At 50.9% G+C, this 16,643-nt stretch overlaps 1 protein-coding gene across 3 annotated transcripts in view; it reads right to left on the bottom strand.

The window, feature by feature from the left end:
• The window catches only part of SLC6A2 (solute carrier family 6 member 2), a 49,987-nt gene continuing 33,689 nt past the window's right edge, over window positions 346–16,643 (bottom strand). For all 3 annotated transcript variants that reach the window (XM_013994585.2, XM_003126976.5, XM_021097093.1), the window contains 9 exons: window positions 16,131–16,234; window positions 14,762–14,886; window positions 12,968–13,080; window positions 10,571–10,699; window positions 9,027–9,126; window positions 7,703–7,803; window positions 7,079–7,246; window positions 4,622–4,693; window positions 346–4,045 (listed from right to left, as the gene is read on the bottom strand). In XM_013994585.2, the coding sequence (XP_013850039.1) occupies window positions 4,022–4,045; window positions 4,622–4,693; window positions 7,079–7,246; window positions 7,703–7,803; window positions 9,027–9,126; window positions 10,571–10,699; window positions 12,968–13,080; window positions 14,762–14,886; window positions 16,131–16,234 (936 nt within the window). In that variant the 3' untranslated portion in view covers window positions 346–4,021. The remainder of the gene's footprint in view (window positions 4,046–4,621; window positions 4,694–7,078; window positions 7,247–7,702; window positions 7,804–9,026; window positions 9,127–10,570; window positions 10,700–12,967; window positions 13,081–14,761; window positions 14,887–16,130; window positions 16,235–16,643) is intronic.

Below are 16,643 nucleotides of genomic sequence, written 5' to 3' on the forward strand. Positions count from 1 at the left end.
CCCAGAAAAATGCACACATGTGCTAAACTGCACATTCAATTCAATCCAACCGGAAGTTCTGATCCCCTTGAAATTCAGCCCTAGAAATGAAAAGGCAAAACTAGTTAACTAACTTGGCATCCACTCGCAATTTAAATAAAAATCTCAATCTCAGAGCTAAGATTTCGGAGTTAACGCCCCCCAGTCTTCTGGTCCATAGGTTATAAAAAGAGTCCTTTGGGTGAACCGTGGACCACTATGACTAGAAGCTCTTCTTTACTAGCTAGAGGCTGATCACAGAAAACTCATGGGACTTATTTAATTTTTGCATTTTACTTTCATGGCAGAAAGAATTCCACTACCAGATACATGGCACAGGAAAGATCCTTTATTATTCTGTACACTTAATTTTCCATGGAGAGAACAGCTTTTAAAATAAATGCACACCAGATATAGAAATCTGCATGACTTTGGAACAGTCCATGACACAGGGCACCATTGAACGAGTCCTTATTTACACAGAAGTGGAGAGAGAGAGGGACGAGGGTGGGCACCCCCAAAGCGACTTCCCATTCACCAGGATTTGGGTGACCTGTACAACCGCAGCCATAGTCATGCTGCACATCTGCAGAGCTGTGGGTTCTGGGATGCACAAAGGCATGGCAGCCTGTTAACCCTCAAATTCCTCAAAACCGAAGGGTTGAACTTATTTTTTTTTTTTCAATACTCAGTGTTTCTGGCATGAGCTGAAGAAATACTGGAGAAAGAGGAACTACTGAATGTCCAGGAAAAAAATCATAGTTCCGACATGTCTCTGTTCAACGGTAGGCCAAGATCATTCTAGAAAGTCCTACAGTAAACGATGATGTGCTTCCTTCGTTGTAAATTTTGATCACAACAACGCCGTTATGGAGACCGGAAATTGGTTTTACTGGATGAGACCTTTGATTCTCTGAGGCAATCCTCGCTTTTACAGAGCGCTCCGAAGCCCAGAGAGGTGGCGCCCCTTTCCCCAGGCCACCCAGCAAGACAGGTCTGGGCAACTCTAAATGCTGTGCTGTTTTCTCTACACCAAAATCCCCCTCTGTTCTTCTCCCTTCCATGGATTTCAAAGGAAATGAACAAAATGAACTCAGTGGGCTTCTTACTAAGAAATGGCATCTTTGGTGAGAATGTTCGGTCTCACATTACCAGGGCTGCAAAACGGATTGTTCAGCAAGAGTCTGGCTCCCCACCCCGCTACCCCTGGGCTGGAACCCCTCTGAGATTTAAGGCAGCTTGGGGGACCTTTGTTCAGCAGGATATTGGCACGAGTTGGCAGGTCCCCTTCCCCTCTGTCTCATTCACATCTGGAATGAAGACCAACTCATAGGTGGACGCTAAATCATTAGTGACACATTGAGTCGATGTTAACATGATGGTCTTAGATAGTTTTTCACTTCATGGAAAACAATAATGCTTTAAAAACCTGGTAAAATATCAAACATGTCCTACACAGGACACAGGAGCACCCTGGTCCCAGAGAACCTCTGCTACGCACATAAGAAGTCAAGCATCACTTAGGAAAAAGCACATGCTCCCTCTCCCTTAAGCGTGGGTGGAAGGTGAGCCCAGAAGCTCTGCCAGCACCTCCTCGAGAATATCCACGGGTGTCCGGGGTCGCCCTCCACTCCCAGGGCCAACCCCCACTCTGCAGCCAGCTCCCCCTGCAAGGCAGCACCAGTGGGGTGGCTGGTGTCAGCTGGGATAGCACCGCATCTCCGATTCGCCTGGGGCAGAAAGGCTGCAGGCCATGGCGGGCGCTCTCTGAAAGGTGCCCTCAAGACACAGGCTTTGCCCACTCTCTGCTCTCCTGTCTGCCAAGCAGCCTCAGCTTTTCACCTCCCTCTCTTCCCTAGAGTGATGATTTTCATCAAAGGAAAGCAGCTCAATCACGACCTCTCTGGCCACCGGCTACAGGAGACGACACAGCACGCCCTGCCTGGTCCCTTCTTCCGACACATTGTGGCTTTTTTCTAATCAATACTCCCTGGCCACTTGACCATAAGGAATTTTGTTTATGTTTAATGACAACCCTGGGTGGGGTGAACTACCTGGTGTAGTGCTGGGGATTTCAAAGTGCTCTCAGTTGAGAGTCGGACGCTCTGACCTAAGGTCCGATCAGAGCCCTTACCTTAGTAGCTTGAGTAAGAGTGACTGAAATGCTGGACCTCGGTTTTCTCACCTGGGAAATGGGGACACAGAAGCCAGCCCTGCAGTACTTGCTGGGCAGATGGGAGTCAATGTGGATGAAAGTGCTTTGTTTAAAAAAAAAAAAAAAAAAGTAGTCACACTTAGGGAGGAATTACCTTTCACAGGAGGATTCAAAGTCACTTCTGGGGCTAGATTCCTTGAGAGACTGGTTACCCTGCTCTCATTCCCAGGCCCCCCCCACCCGATTTTTCCACTCTGGTAGATGCTCTGAGGCCTCACCTTTTTCAGGGTCCAAGACATCTGCCACGAAGCCTATCTCAGATTTTGAACTGGACTTTTTGCATGGAAAAATCCAACATCTCCTGATTTTCCCACTTTTCTTTAAAGAACGACATAAAAACCCCAATGCAGCAGAACTCTAACTCTGGGGAAAAAACCATCTCCCTGCCCCCAGCTAGCCCACACATAACCACCTTTCACAGACGTGGCATGATCAACTGCTGGGGCTCAGTGACACCCCACTTTCCCCAAAGCACCTTTTGGATCTGTGTCTCCCTCTCTTTTTTTGCCCAAGATTCTGCAACAGAAGCTCCCACAGTCAGAACAAGTACCCACAAGTTTAGATTTCCAGTGAGGGTGCAAGAAACTCAAACCATAAATAGAAAATCCAAATGGATGCCACTGACTGACTTACCAAACTACAGATCATTTCTCTCCATGAGCTGAAGCTAACCAGCATCACCACCAGAGGGTGCCACTCATGAGTTTCCATCAGAAGTCAGTCTAGACATGCTCTCCAACCGCCAACCTGCTCCATCAACTCAGAATACTCGCCCCTCAATCTGAGTGCTATGCACTTGGTTCCACACTGCCCTCCATGGTGCAAAGTCTGGTCCACGAAGAGAGACAAAGGGGTCCATGCCCCATCACTCCAGACCCCCGATCTGTGCAGGTGGGATTCCCAGGGACAGGCTTTGCAGGTGTCAGTGAACAATACATAAACAGACAGCCTATGGTGCTGCCCTTGGTCACCTACTTGGCCTCGTGAGGACAGCAGAGAATCCCACAGTGAAGGCCCCAGACCCCGGGAAGGTCTCAGGAGCCACAGACAGGCTTCTGGGCTCCAGGTACCTGACAGAGTGAGGCTGAGATGGTCTCTAGAGGCTTGTCTGGTTCTTATGCAGAAGTGGCTAATGTGGCTCACCTATGTTCTTCCTTGTGCCACCCAAAGCTCTGGACCCTTGGATCACCAGAAGCATATTCCAGAACATACACAAATCAAACCCAGCTCAACCAGAGTGAAAACTACAAAGGTTTCTATTCATGATCCCCCAAAGCTTCTCTCCCAAGGACTTCACAATAGTGACAAATATGCCCCAGGACCTCGAGAGAGGCAAGATCTACATACCCCCCAAATTCAGCCAGGCTTTTCATACTGTGTTTTGGTTTTCTGGTGTCTGACCAAAAGCAACATCCTCTGTCTGCTTTGGGGGACTAAGGATTTCTTCTGTGGACCAAAGTGCCAGCAAACATGGTGGGACGCTCTGCCCAGGGCCGTGGACCTCAGCTTGGGCCGGCTCCCCCACTGGAGGGGAGTCCTCACAACTAAAGAGGTTCAACAGAAGTCCTTTTTCCTGTCCCCTCCTCTCCTCCCACGAGGCTTACCCATCCAAGCTCACAGCCCTCAGGCCAGGTGAACAGAAAGTGAATGCAAACCAGGTCACTAAATCAGGTGTAACTTGGAAAAGAGGACGAGGGGGATGGGAAAGGAAACCCAAGACAGCGGCTGGGTGGTAGGAAGCCTTTGACCTGAACGTCGGCGCAGCAGGGCTCCTCCTCGGGGCCAGGTTCAGATGGCCAACCAGTGCTGCAACTGCAGAGAAAGACGGCAAGGCCCTTAAGCCAGGTTCAGGGCAGGCAGGGACCAGGGACCAAGGGACAAGGGCCAGCTGGGAAAGGCAGGAAGATACACAGAGGGGACAGAACACAGTTGCTTCCTTTGAAGACCCGAAGAACGTGCAGGCTGATTCCTGAATTGTCACTGGGACCCGCAAAGCAAAGGAGGCTTCCCAAAGCCACAAAGAAGGTCTGAAGTGGGGGATGAGTGGGTGTGCTTCCCGGGACGCTCCCCGATCTCCCTCCCACCCCCACATTTCTAAGGGGTAGGACTCAGTTCAACGTGTTACTACTGATGTACAGTGCTTCCTTCCAGATAAGCACAGGCAGCCTAACTTGGGGATGCTCCATGGTCACAACTCAAGGAGGAAGAACAAGGTTTAGGGAAGTCCCAGGACCAAGGAGCAGGGGGGTAGCTGAAGCTGGTAGAAGGCGAGAACAGGCCCCGCCCCCTCTGTTCCCAACATCACACCCGCAAGCGCTACAGCGGGTGTACCCCAGCCCCCGCCCCCCACCCCCCAGCCCCCACCGGAATGGTCCAGGCTGCACCTACTTGGAACTGCCTGACGTCCCTCTGGGCCACCAGGTGATGCTCGTTCTCCGGGGTGATGCCATAGGCCAGTCTCTGTGAGAGGATGGAGAGGGGGAGGCGGCCTCAGCATGGCTCAGGGACACCCTCCCAGGAGCCCAGAGGATACCCCTTCATCAGAGCCACCTACTCTTTGTCCCTAAAGTCCCACATGGACAGCAGGAGAGGTCTGTTCAAGACACTCGCCCCCTGGGTTTGTGGAGCTGGTCGGTTCCCTTTGAAACATTCACCCAGGGAGGGTTTACTGAGCCAGACCCTGCAGTCACACAGCGACCTAGACCCTGGGGGTCCAGAGCTGAAGGGCACTCTGCTTTGGGGGAGCTTACAGCTCACGGATGGGGCTGGCACTGAACAGACACACACACAGGTAACTTGACAATCACAACTAGAGTCAGTGCAGCTGGGGCACAAGCTCAGGACACAATGATGGGCTGGCCCTGCCTGGGGACAGGGGCAGCCACACAGGGTGGACCCAGGGATTGCGTCTGGAATCAACTCCTGATCCCTGGAAGGATGAACCCAAAGTGTGAAGAATCAAACGCTCAAAGCAGGTCCTGGTTCCATCTCTGGGATGAGCTCACAGAATGCTCATCTCCCAGTGGCCCAGAGGCTCCCGGGCTTTGGGGTTTCATGGACAGGAAACGTGTTACCAGGACCCATGGGAGGGGACAGACACAGCCTTGCCTGGGACCCTGTGCCCTGAGTTCCTGTGTGGCTCACTCCTTTACATCCTCTGGTGTCCATCTGTCCCCTCATGAGAATATGAGCTCTGGGAAGGTGGGGGTTGTCTGGTGCTGAGAATACTGCCTGCCCCGTACAAATTCTCGGTAAATATCTGTGAAGTGAGTGCAAAACCAAGCAGGGCCCTGTGGGGCTCCAGGGCACAAGCCCCTCTATGTCCCACTTTTTTTTTTTTTTTTTTTGTCTTTTTAAGGCTGCACTCATGGCATATGGAAGTTCCCAGGCTAGGGGCTGAATCGGAGCTACAGGTGCCAGCCTACGCCAGAGCCACAGCACCATTGGATCCAAGCCGCATCTGTGACCTACACCACAGCTCACGGCAACGCTGGATCCTTAACCCACTGAGAGAGGCCAGAAATCAAACCCTCAGCCTCATGGTTCCTAGTCGGATTTGTTTGCTCTGTGACATGACGAGAACTCCCCCCACCCCGTTTCTTTGTTTTTAGGGAATAAGCTCCAGCCTCCATGACCAAAGTTCCAAAGGGCAGGTTCAAAGAGTTGCTCATCAGGGAAGGGGGAGGGAGATGCAGAGACCAGGGAGGAACTGTCAAGGCACAATTTGCAGCCTGGGGGCAGGGTCCTGGTTTCTTCTCAAGGATACACATACTATCTTTCAGCTCTTCTGCAGAACTCACCCCCCCCCATAAGGGAAGATGTTAACTACTTTGATGAAGTATTCTTCATTCCAGAAAATAGAAGGACCAACCACCAGAACCAGGGCCTCTAAACACCAGCTTTGAAGAATGAAAGCTTGTATCTTCCCTGATCCTTATCTGTGGCCCTGTTTTCCACTTCCCGAACTATAAAACCATTTCCTATTCTCTCCCAAAGAAGAGCAGTCTTTAGGGCATTAGCCTGCTGTGGCCTCCTTTGCCTGGCAAAGCTATAAAGCTATTTTTTTCTCCTTCGCCCAAAACTCTGTCTCTGAGCATTTCTATTCGGCACCTGTGGACAGAGGCCGAGTTTTGGCAATAAGTGGAGAAAGGAATGAAGGAATAAAATCTTTAGATTTCAGAGTAAGGACGTGAGGAAAAGACCATCACGGTTATGCATAAAAAGAAAGGGCACTGATCGACCAAAGAATAGGAAAGACATACTTTCAGTTAAAAGGCCCCGTTTCCCAAATCCTCATCCTGCATATATGGAGCTGCAAGCACAAAAGGGGAAAATGCATTTTGGAAATCTCTGGTTCACGCTCTTCCAGTATCAGGTTCAGGAAAGAGACAGGTGAAAGCCAAGATACAAGGTCATGGTGAGTTTGGATGGGGAGAGTGGGAACATCTGAGGACATGACAGACCTTAGGAGATGGGACACAGGAGTGGGCACAGTCACCCTTAGAGGATGGAGGACCGAACTCCTCCCATAAACAGCAGCAGGACTAGAGACAGTGCACGTGCTGCTCAGGACACACAGAGCAGCAGATGCCCTGTGTGAAGATCAATCACTCATGGGCCGGGCCCCACGCTGAGCACTCGTCTGCCTTTCAAGGTGTGCACCGTTAGTCCCAGGTTACCAACGCGGAAGCCAAGGCTGGGGGTCATAACGTGGCCAGCGTGCTGGGTCCGTCGGACCCTAAAGCCTGTGTCCTTCCGTCTCCCCCTGTCACCCCAGCAGGAATGACTCCGGATGTCTCCTCCCGTGCTGTCCCCCACCCTCCCCCAGGCCTGCCCAGAGCTCACCTCGCGAAGGGAGCCCCGCGTGCTGAGGAACTTGTAGACGACGTAGGAGGGAACCAGGACCATGGACGAGCCCGCGATGCCCCACCCGACCCAGTTGGCCCAGAGCGGGAAGATGTAGTCGTCGTAGGTGAGTGGCTTGAAGTTGATGATGCTCACGACCACCACAAACTGGGGGAGGGACCGAGGAGAGGAGAGGGAAAGAGGAGGGAGAGAGACAAGCAGAGAGAGACCGGGGAAGGGAGGACCAGCGCGTGTGTGAGATGGATGCAGGCGGCGGAAAAGACAAGGAAGGAGAGACAGCGAGAACAAGGTGGAAGAATTCAAGAAAGGAGGGATAACGAACGGGAGATAAAGAAACAGGAGCAATAAAAAGGGGAGAAGAATGGCAAGGTGACCTTGGGGTCGGGCCGAGAGGTGGCCCACACAGCCCCGGGGACCCTGCCACAGGCTGGGGACCCCGATCATGTGGCAGCCTCCTTGGAATCCAGAGGCAGAGCATCCCTAGTGCCTGTCTGCTAGACCAGGGCCCGCATCCCAACTCCTCCCCTTAGAACCAAATACTCTCCACCCCACCCCAGATGCCTCCCCCCTCACCCGAGGACGCCCCGGCCACACGCTACACACCAGGAGGAAGGCAGGGCTGACAAACTTCCAGCAGAGTCTCCAGTACAGGCCTGGCTTGAACCCCATCATCTGCTGGATGTCGTTGCTGAACCTGTCCACACCTACACACGCACAGGGCGGCCCGTCACGGTGGGTCCCCCGGGGAGCCCAGGCCTCCCCTGCTGCCTTCCCACAAGGGTCTGTCCCTGGGGGAGAGCAGGGCAGTGGGGAAAGGCAGGGACGCTCTGGCACTTAGGATACCTGGGGACAGGCACCTGGTTCAGAACAGTGGGGAGGACTCAATCAGGGGTAACATCCCCTTTTCTCTTCTTTTCTTTTTTGCTTTTTAGGCCCACACCTGTGGCATATGGAGGTTCCCAGGCTAGGGGTCAAATTGGAGCTGCAGCTGTCAGCCTACACCACAGCCACAGCAATGCAGGATCTGAGCTGCATCTGTGACCTGCACCACAGGTCACAGCATCCTTAACCCACTGACGGAGGCCAGGGATCGAACCCTCATCCTCATGGATACTAGCTGGGTTCGTTTCCTGCTGCGCCACAATGAGAACGCCCGCCTTTTCATTTTCATGTGCCACCTCAGTTCATCTTTCAGAGGAAAAACCAGGGCTGGGGGAGGGGAGGGGACTTGGCCCAAATTACACAGCCAGGGTGACTGACTCTAAAGCCCAGCTCTTTCCTCTTCTCCTTCTCTTATAAAGCAGTGACGGCTGTGCATACGGAGCTTCCCCTACTTTAAGCTGGCAGAAAAGACCAGACTCTTTCTGGCGAGTAGAAAACATAACAGGACTAGCACTTTAACTTGACAGTGGGGGACAAAAGGAACAATTAAAGTACATTTCACTTTTTGTCATTTTCTCATTCAGCTCCAGAATAAGGGTGGAGAGAAAATACAGGACACTACATTCAAATTTCAGATTGATAATTAAAGAAAGTTTAGCTTCAGTAACTTCTATGCAATATGTGGGACTGACTTAGATGGTCATCGTTTTCTGAAGTTCATCGTTTATCTGAAATTCAAGTTTAACTGGAGCCTTGTACCCTGTTTGCTAAATCTGGCCTTGGGAGCAGCAGTTTCCTCTGAGTTCCTCTCTAAGGCTGACACTGATGCCTCTGGGGCCTTTGCAGCCTCCTGTTGAAGGGAGCTCAGGCAAAGATGAGCCAGGGTGGAAGAGCTGTGTCTGAGAAGCCACTAGCTCCACTCTGGGATCAGCCAGAGGCTGCTCCTGGAAATGGGAAGCCCCTTTGCATCTCCGGAGGCAAAGGTTCCGGAAGAACCAAGAGGAGCTGAGGCTTTTCCACTCAACACTCAGGGCCCAGCACGTACCATAAAACCAGGAGACTCCGATGGCTTCCATGAGCACAGCAAATAGGATGGACGTCCCCGCCGCAAACGTGTCCAGCAGGGTCAGCACGTATATTCCACCCTGGGGCGTGGACAGAGAGCCTGAAGCCATCATGGCTAGAAATGGCTATCAGCTGTTACATCCATCAAAATTTAGCTCTCCCCTGTCCTACTCACCCAGAACTCCGTTCGAGAACTCAGGTGATGGGGTTATGACGCTACGTATTTTAACAAAGGCCTTCTGGGGTCCCTGGGTCCCAGGGTGCGCAGTGCAGCCAGTAAATAGCAAGATGTTGTTATCAATGGAAAAAAAAATGTTGCTGGCCCTATCTGTAAATAAAGGATCTTGCGGCCATCAGGCCATAACATGGCAGTCGCTGGATGGTGACGGTGAGCCCTGAGGGAACTCAGTATAGAAACAGGATACCAGCCATCTAGTGCTCAGCTGCTGCAGACGGGAGGAGACTCAGGACAGGGAAGCACTGGCTACTGGTCCAGAGAACAAAGGTACATTTCACAGGAGTGATTTTGGTGAGCCTGACTTTTCATCTTCTCGTACATAGAAAAGCACTAAATTCCTTTACTTAAGATATCTGGTTCTCTTTAACAGTAATCCTTTGATGTTCCGACTACCCGGTCTTTGTTGCAAAAACTCCCATGTATGCTGGCTCGTCTCTCACTTCTTTGGAGCAGCCCCTCAGAGCCATCTGGGCTACTGTGTCTGGGCTTAAGTCCTCAGTTTTGTCCGCCGAACAAAACATAATTCTCAATGTGTAGGTTGTGCATTCTTTACAGTTGACAGTTTCTTTCTTTCTTTTTTTTTTTTTTTTTTTGCCACATCTGCAGCATATGGAAGTTCCCAGGCTACAGCTACCAGCCTACAGCCCAGCCATAGCAACACCGGATCCTTAACCCACCAAGCGAGGCCAGGGATCAAGCCCGCATCCTCATGGATACTAGTCGGGTTCATAACCTGCTGAGCCACAACAGGAACTTCCAGTCGAGGGTTTCAAATGGACTTGTGCTGCCCCCACAACCAAGAAGCAATTGAAAGGTTTGCCTGGGAGTTCCCATAGTGGCTCAGCAGTTAGTGAATCTGACTAGCAGGTTCGATTCCTGGCCTTGCTTAGAGTTAAGGAGCCAGTGTTGCCATGAGCTGTGATGCAGGTCGCAGATGCGGCTCGGATCCTGCGTTGCTGTGGCGTAGGACAGGAGCTACAGCTCCGATTAGACCCCTAGCCTCGGAACCTCCATATGCCATGGGTGCAGCCCTAAAAAAAAAAAAAAAAAAAAAAAAAAAAAAGAAAAAAAAGGCAAAACAAAAACGGTTTGCCCAGATAGCCTCAGGCTCAGAAGGGAGAGATGACAATGGGGTGAAACCCTAGGGGACCAGGCCACACAGGTGCCACCATGGTAACCCTGAGCTCGCCCTGGCCCTACACCCCACCTTCAGGTCTGGGGATATCTGGCTGGATTGAAATGCAGCCCCACCAGCCCAGGGGACACTGAGCCCAGGCCCTTCTCACCTTGGTTATGCAAAACAGTGCCAGAAGGAAGGTTCCAAAGGAGACTCCAAAGGTGAAGAGTTTCCGGTGTCGCTTCAGGACCGGGAAGTCATCGGCCAGGCCCGTGATGACGGCCTCCATGCCTCCCATCTGGAGGGAACCAGGCAGGTGGGATGCAGGTGTGAATGAGAAATGTTCCTGCCATAGCAGCAAACAAAGCACACTGCGGCCTCAAGCCATCAGCCACACGGCCACCCAGAAGGTGCACCTGAGGGGACTCAGGACTGGAAAGAAAAGGATACTGGGCCCTAGAGAGCTGAGGTGCATAGCAAAGGAATGATTTCAATGAGGCCTGACTCTCACGTCTTTCCATACAAAGAACAGCGCTAAATTCATTAACCTGCGATGTCTGGTTTTCTTTAAGCCACAGCGATCTTTTGATGTTCTGACTACTTGGTTTTTGTTGCAAAATTCCCATATATCCTGGCTCTTCCCTCACCTCTTAGAAGCGGTCCCTTAGAGGCATATCTGAGAGGCTGCCTCCCAGGGCTTGACCTCCTTGGAAAGTCCATCAGATAAAACGACTAGGTCGTGCATTCTTTTTCACTCTATACAGGAGTGAGGGACTCTAGGCACCCCAGTCTCAGGCCTCAGGGCTCCCCCAGACGTCCCACACCCTGGTGGCTGCTTTGTTCTCTAGAGAAATCAGCAGGTCCTGCCTCCTCTCCATCCTCTCACCCTACTTCTGCCCTATTCTCAACCAAGCTCAGAACTCAGAAAGCATGTGGGAGCAGGTGAAGAGTGAACTCCTGTCTCCCGGTGAAGGAGAGATGCTGCCTACGATGTCGGTGTCAGTCAACGCCCCCTAACCAACAGGTCCCTGACTCCTGTCCGTTTACTCGGCCTGAGTGGATGCTGAGGAGCAGACAGGAGGGTGAAAGGGGTAAAATGCCAAAACATGCTGTCATATATTTGCACGCAGATAGGGGCCTTTTCCAAACAACTACCAAAAGAGCTTCTAGTGGAAGGAACTTCAGGCAACAATTTCTTTTTCTTTTCTTTCTTTTTTTTTTTTCTTTTTTGGCCGCCCTGCACATAGAGTTCCCAGACCAGGGATCAGATCTGAGCCACAGCTTCAATCTATGCAGCCGTGGCAATTTCAGATCCTTTAAGCCACTGTGCAGGGCTGGGGATAGAGCCTGCACCCTGGTGCTGCAGAGATGCCACCAATCCCGTTGCACCATAGCAGGAACTCCCAGGTGGCAATTTCTAATGGTTTTTTTGTTCGGCTGCCTTTCTGATTATCCAGCAAAGTGGTCACCTCAAACTCCAGACTCTGAGTCTGAAAGGTCTCACATCCCACAGCTATGGGCAAATTTATTCTCTACAAGGTCATTACTGCAGCCCCATATGAGCTATAATCATGAGCTTACTTAAGGGAGACCCCAAGCCTGGATGACAGGAAGCACACACGCCCTCACTCTCTACCTCACACCTGTCTCTTTGAAGCTCGGTGGAAATTGTTCGTCAAAATCAGTATTTCCTCCAAGAAGCCTGGAAACAGCCTCAGAATCCTTCTTAACACATTGCTCCTAGCATCTCCACTAACTGCTAGGAAAAGCCTATAAGAGGAAACCTATTTGCCATCCCTACCCTAAGACCTCTTGCAAACTTATAGATGTCATGTCCTAAAGGTAGACATCTGGATATAAAAAGATGCTAGTAAACCTAATCTTACACTGGGTAAAATAAAGAACTTCAAAAACTATGGGGCTCAAAGTGTTTTTGTTGGTTGTTGTTGATGAAATATCATGGGAAGGGTGGCTGTTTAGAGAACAAGTGTTCTCTCCGTGCCCTCTCTGAATTCAGTTTCCCATCTGCAAGAGAATACCAGGCTGGCTTATCTGAGATCAGATTCCATGACACCAAGGGTGTTTCCTTCTATTTTTCTTTCTATTTACGGCCACGCCTGAGGCATATGGAAGTTCCTAGGCTAGGGGTAGAATCAGAGCTGTGGCTTTAGGCCTATGCCACAGCCATGGCAACACCAGATCCAAGCCACATCTGTGACCTATGCTGCAGCTTGGGGCAACACCATATCCTTAACCTACTGAGCAAGGCCAGGGATCGAACCCACATCTTCATGGACACTATGTCAGGTTCTTAACCCACTGAGCCACAATGGGAATTCCCCAAGGGAGTTTCTCTTGGTTCTTGGCTTTGCCTAAATCTTGCCTTTCTAAATGAGCACTGATTCCCTTGTTTGCATTTAAATAGGGCCTTTGAGAAACAACTACTAATTGGGGGTTTGAGTAGGGAAAACTTCAGACTCTGTACGCAGCTAGTGAGTGGGGGGGGAGGGAGAGTCAGGTCCAGTGGTGTCTGGGGCGGGGTGGCACCCCGAGCAAGGTCACTCACTGAGCTGTCAATTCCCAGAGCCAGGAGCATGATGAAGAACACAACAGCCCAGAACGTGGATCCTGACAGGGTGGAAATGGCTTCCGGGTATAGGATGAAGATTAGGCCAGCTCCTGGAAGAAACATCAAGAACCTCATCAATGGCTGGAACTGTTGCTCTGAGCTGCAGGTAACGGGAGCATTTTGAGGCCCAATAAGCCCCAGCCCAGCCCTATGAAATTTGGCCAGTCGTGTGTGGAGGAGCAAACCAAGGTCTAAAGATGACCAAAGAAGTCAGCTCCAGCTCAAGCTCACCTTTGCGCCAAGGAGGCTGACCTCAAACAGCCAAGCCAGAAAGCCATGCCTCCCCTGGACGGCTACAGGCAGCGGGCCCCAAACCCCATCTCCTGCGCACCGTGAGGGTCCTCTTACTCTCAAAAGTTCATGATCTTCAAAGTTCATTATAGGCAGCCTCTCCCCCAAGTCTCAGCCTCTTTGTGGCCCTAAGAATATGAGAAGCAGTGGGCAAGGACACAGGCTCTAGAGTTGGACTAGTCAGGGCTTGAATGCTGGCACCATTGCTCATTAGCTGGGTGACTTTGAATCTGTCACCTGAGTCTCAGCTTTCTCATCTTTTTTTTTTTTTCTTTTTTTTCATTTTATTTTATTTATTTATTTATTTGTCTTTTTGCCATTTCTTGGGCCACTCCCGCGGCATATGGAGATTCCCAGGCTAGGGGTCCAATCGGAGCAGTAGCCGCTGGCCTATGCCAGAGCCACAGCAATGCAGGATCCGAGCCATAACTGCAACCTGCACCACAGCTCACAGCAATGCTGGATCCTTCACCCACTGAGCGAGGCCAGGGATTGAACCCGCAACCTCATGGTTCCTAGTCGGATTCGTTAACCACTGAGCCACGACAGGCACTCCATCAGCTTTCTCATCTTTAAAGGGGGTCTGCTGACGCTGGCCTAGTGGCACTGCAAGAACTAAATAGATGGTACGTCAAGGGCTCAGCACAGAGGCTGGTACTGAGGCAGAACAGTAAGTAACTCAGGTAGTTAGTGCAGGAATATGGGCTTCCATACGTTCCCTGATTAATGTCCATGGTTTAAGATTTGTAAAAACTAATCAAGACAAATAGGCCTTGCTTGTTGGAAGATTAGCTATTGAAAGTACATTTGTTTTATGTCAAGGTGGACATTAACCCCTGACCAATACATTTGACCATTGCAAAAGAATGTAAAGAGTGGTGTCTCTGAGTCTGAGGGAAAGGAGAATAAAAGGATCATAAAAGGACCATATGGAGCATCCCTAACTCTAAACTCTATTGGACAAGGCCCAATATAGGCAAACAGGGCAAGGCCAATGGGAAAAAGAATGGATATCTGGACCCCATGTTGGTACAGAGATAAAAACTTCAATAGAGCAACAGAGGGGGGGCTCTTCCTCTCCCTCCCAGTGTCTGTGCTGGGAGCTATTTGCTTTCCTGTAATGAAGACTTTTGCTTGCTCGATGCCTGTGTGTTTTCGAAGCTCATTTTTCATCTCCATGAACAAGAACCTGGATTCCGGTAACATCTTTCCCGTAACAGTACAGAGTAGGCACTCCAAAATCTGCCTGGTCTGGCCTGACTCGGAAGAAGGTTCTGCCCAGAATTCCTACTGACGGCCTCAAAGAAAGTCCATCAGATGGGCAGTTTGGAAGCTCTATGTCAAGTCTTCTCAGTCCCACAGTCACAGAAGAACCGCACAGCCAAGAAGGAGCTGGTTCCCCAGCCCCCTCCTACTCACTGTGCGGGTCTGCCCACCCACCTTCAGTGGCAACATCCTCAATGTTGACCTTGTGTTCATGGGCCATGTAACCAAGGATGGAGAAGATGGCGAACCCAGAGATGAAGCTGGTAACACAGTTGATGGTGCTGGTGAGCAGAGCGTCCCTGGGGAAAAGAAGCACTGTCAGTTCAAGTTGCCTGACTCTCCTCAAGGCTGCTCATTGACTGCGGGACCATCATGGAATCCACAGCCTCAAATGCCATCCGCCCCCCGCCCCCACTCGCTTCTGTTTCTCTGCTGCCACAGGGACCCGCAGTGGGCACTGTCACTGGGTCAGAACCTGTCGGCGCAGGAAATAGTCAACAGCTTCTGGATGGGACACTCGGATAACAGAGTTTGGTATCAAACTCTTATTGGAAAATCAAGTTACCAGCCTCCATCTTCCACCAGCTTTCCATGGCTTCCCCAGTGCTTCAAGAGCTCAAGAGCACTCAAAAGCTTTGCTAAAATGACCCAACCTTCTTTCCAGGCTTATTTCCCATGACTTCCCAACATGCACTCTCTGAACAAACCAATCAACTTGCTGGTTCACAAATGTACCACCTGCCCTGGCTTCACCCAAGCTATCGGTCCATTTACTTGATGTCTGCCTATCCCAACCCTAACTATCCTCCAAGGCACAGCTGAAATGCACCCCCATGCTCTTGCTGATCCCCTGTCAGAGAGCTGATCACCCCACTTCCTTAACCTTCCTACAGCCTGTCCCATTGGTGTGCATTCAGCCTCCTCTGTCTTGTACCAGGGAGGTCATGACTCTGTCTTAAGGCTTTGATACACAGTGAATAAAGCAAACCCAAGCTATGCCCATATCTGCAGCCCTCGCAGTGCTGGGCCTTCAGGAGACAGCATTCAGTGCTTCTAGAACCAACTGATTTATAGCATGGTCCTCTGACTCTACTGCCTTGAGCCAACCTCTCATTCTGCCCTGTGGTCTTAAGCTCTGATCCTTCCAGGCCCTCACCCCTCATGAAACCAGCCTGGGTATTCCACCCTTGTCTGCATAGACATCAGAAGGACACACAGGCAGTGCGTTTGGCTCTGAAAGCCACCCAGTGCCCCTCTGCCCCAATTCCCCATCCCCATGATTTCCCAGTGTTAGTGGCCTCAACTTTCCCAGCTCCTCACCTTGCACCTGTTTAAGAGGTACCCTGAACTACATTCATTAGGACCCCCAGAGGCCATGTCAGAGTTCAAAGAACATCCAAGATGGCCCACACTGCCTCATTTCACAGGGGAAGAAACCCCAGAAGAAAATTAGACTTGTCCCAGACCAGAGCCATCTTTTCCCAACCAATCCTGGTTGATCCCCAGGATTTAGAGCTTTCCCGGGCCCCAGGAAGGCTCTCACCTGTAGCAGTTGTTGTCAAATTTGTTATAACTAGCGAATGCAATCAAGACTCCAAATCCAGCCCCCAAGGAAAAAAATATCTGAGTTGCAGCATCAATCCATACCTGAAATGAACAGACAAAGGCTGTCACCCTCTGCTTCCACAGAACTGGACAACCTCACTGCTCCAGAAGGGTGGGGAAGCCCTAGGGATGCTCTGAGGACATGAGGTCTGAACCAGAGATGGGCAGCCATGCAACTCCTGCTCCCCAGCAGCCTACACAAAATCACCATGGAGAAAGGCTGGGGGTCCCTCCAGCATCTCGCAGCCTTGGGGGCTCATGACTGAGCTCTCCCCGAGGAACTCACTGCCTCAATTTGATGCTCTAATTTTCTTTCCTTTTCTTTCTTTTTTTTTTTTTTTGTCTTTTTGGGCCTCACCCAAAAGTTCATATGGAAGTTCCAAGACTGGGGATTGAATTGGAGCTACAGCTGCCTACCTACCCCACAGCTCACAGCAACACTGGATCCTTA

This window comes from Sus scrofa, chromosome 6, assembly GCF_000003025.6.
Source record: "Sus scrofa isolate TJ Tabasco breed Duroc chromosome 6, Sscrofa11.1, whole genome shotgun sequence".
Taxonomy (NCBI): Eukaryota; Metazoa; Chordata; class Mammalia; order Artiodactyla; family Suidae; genus Sus; species Sus scrofa.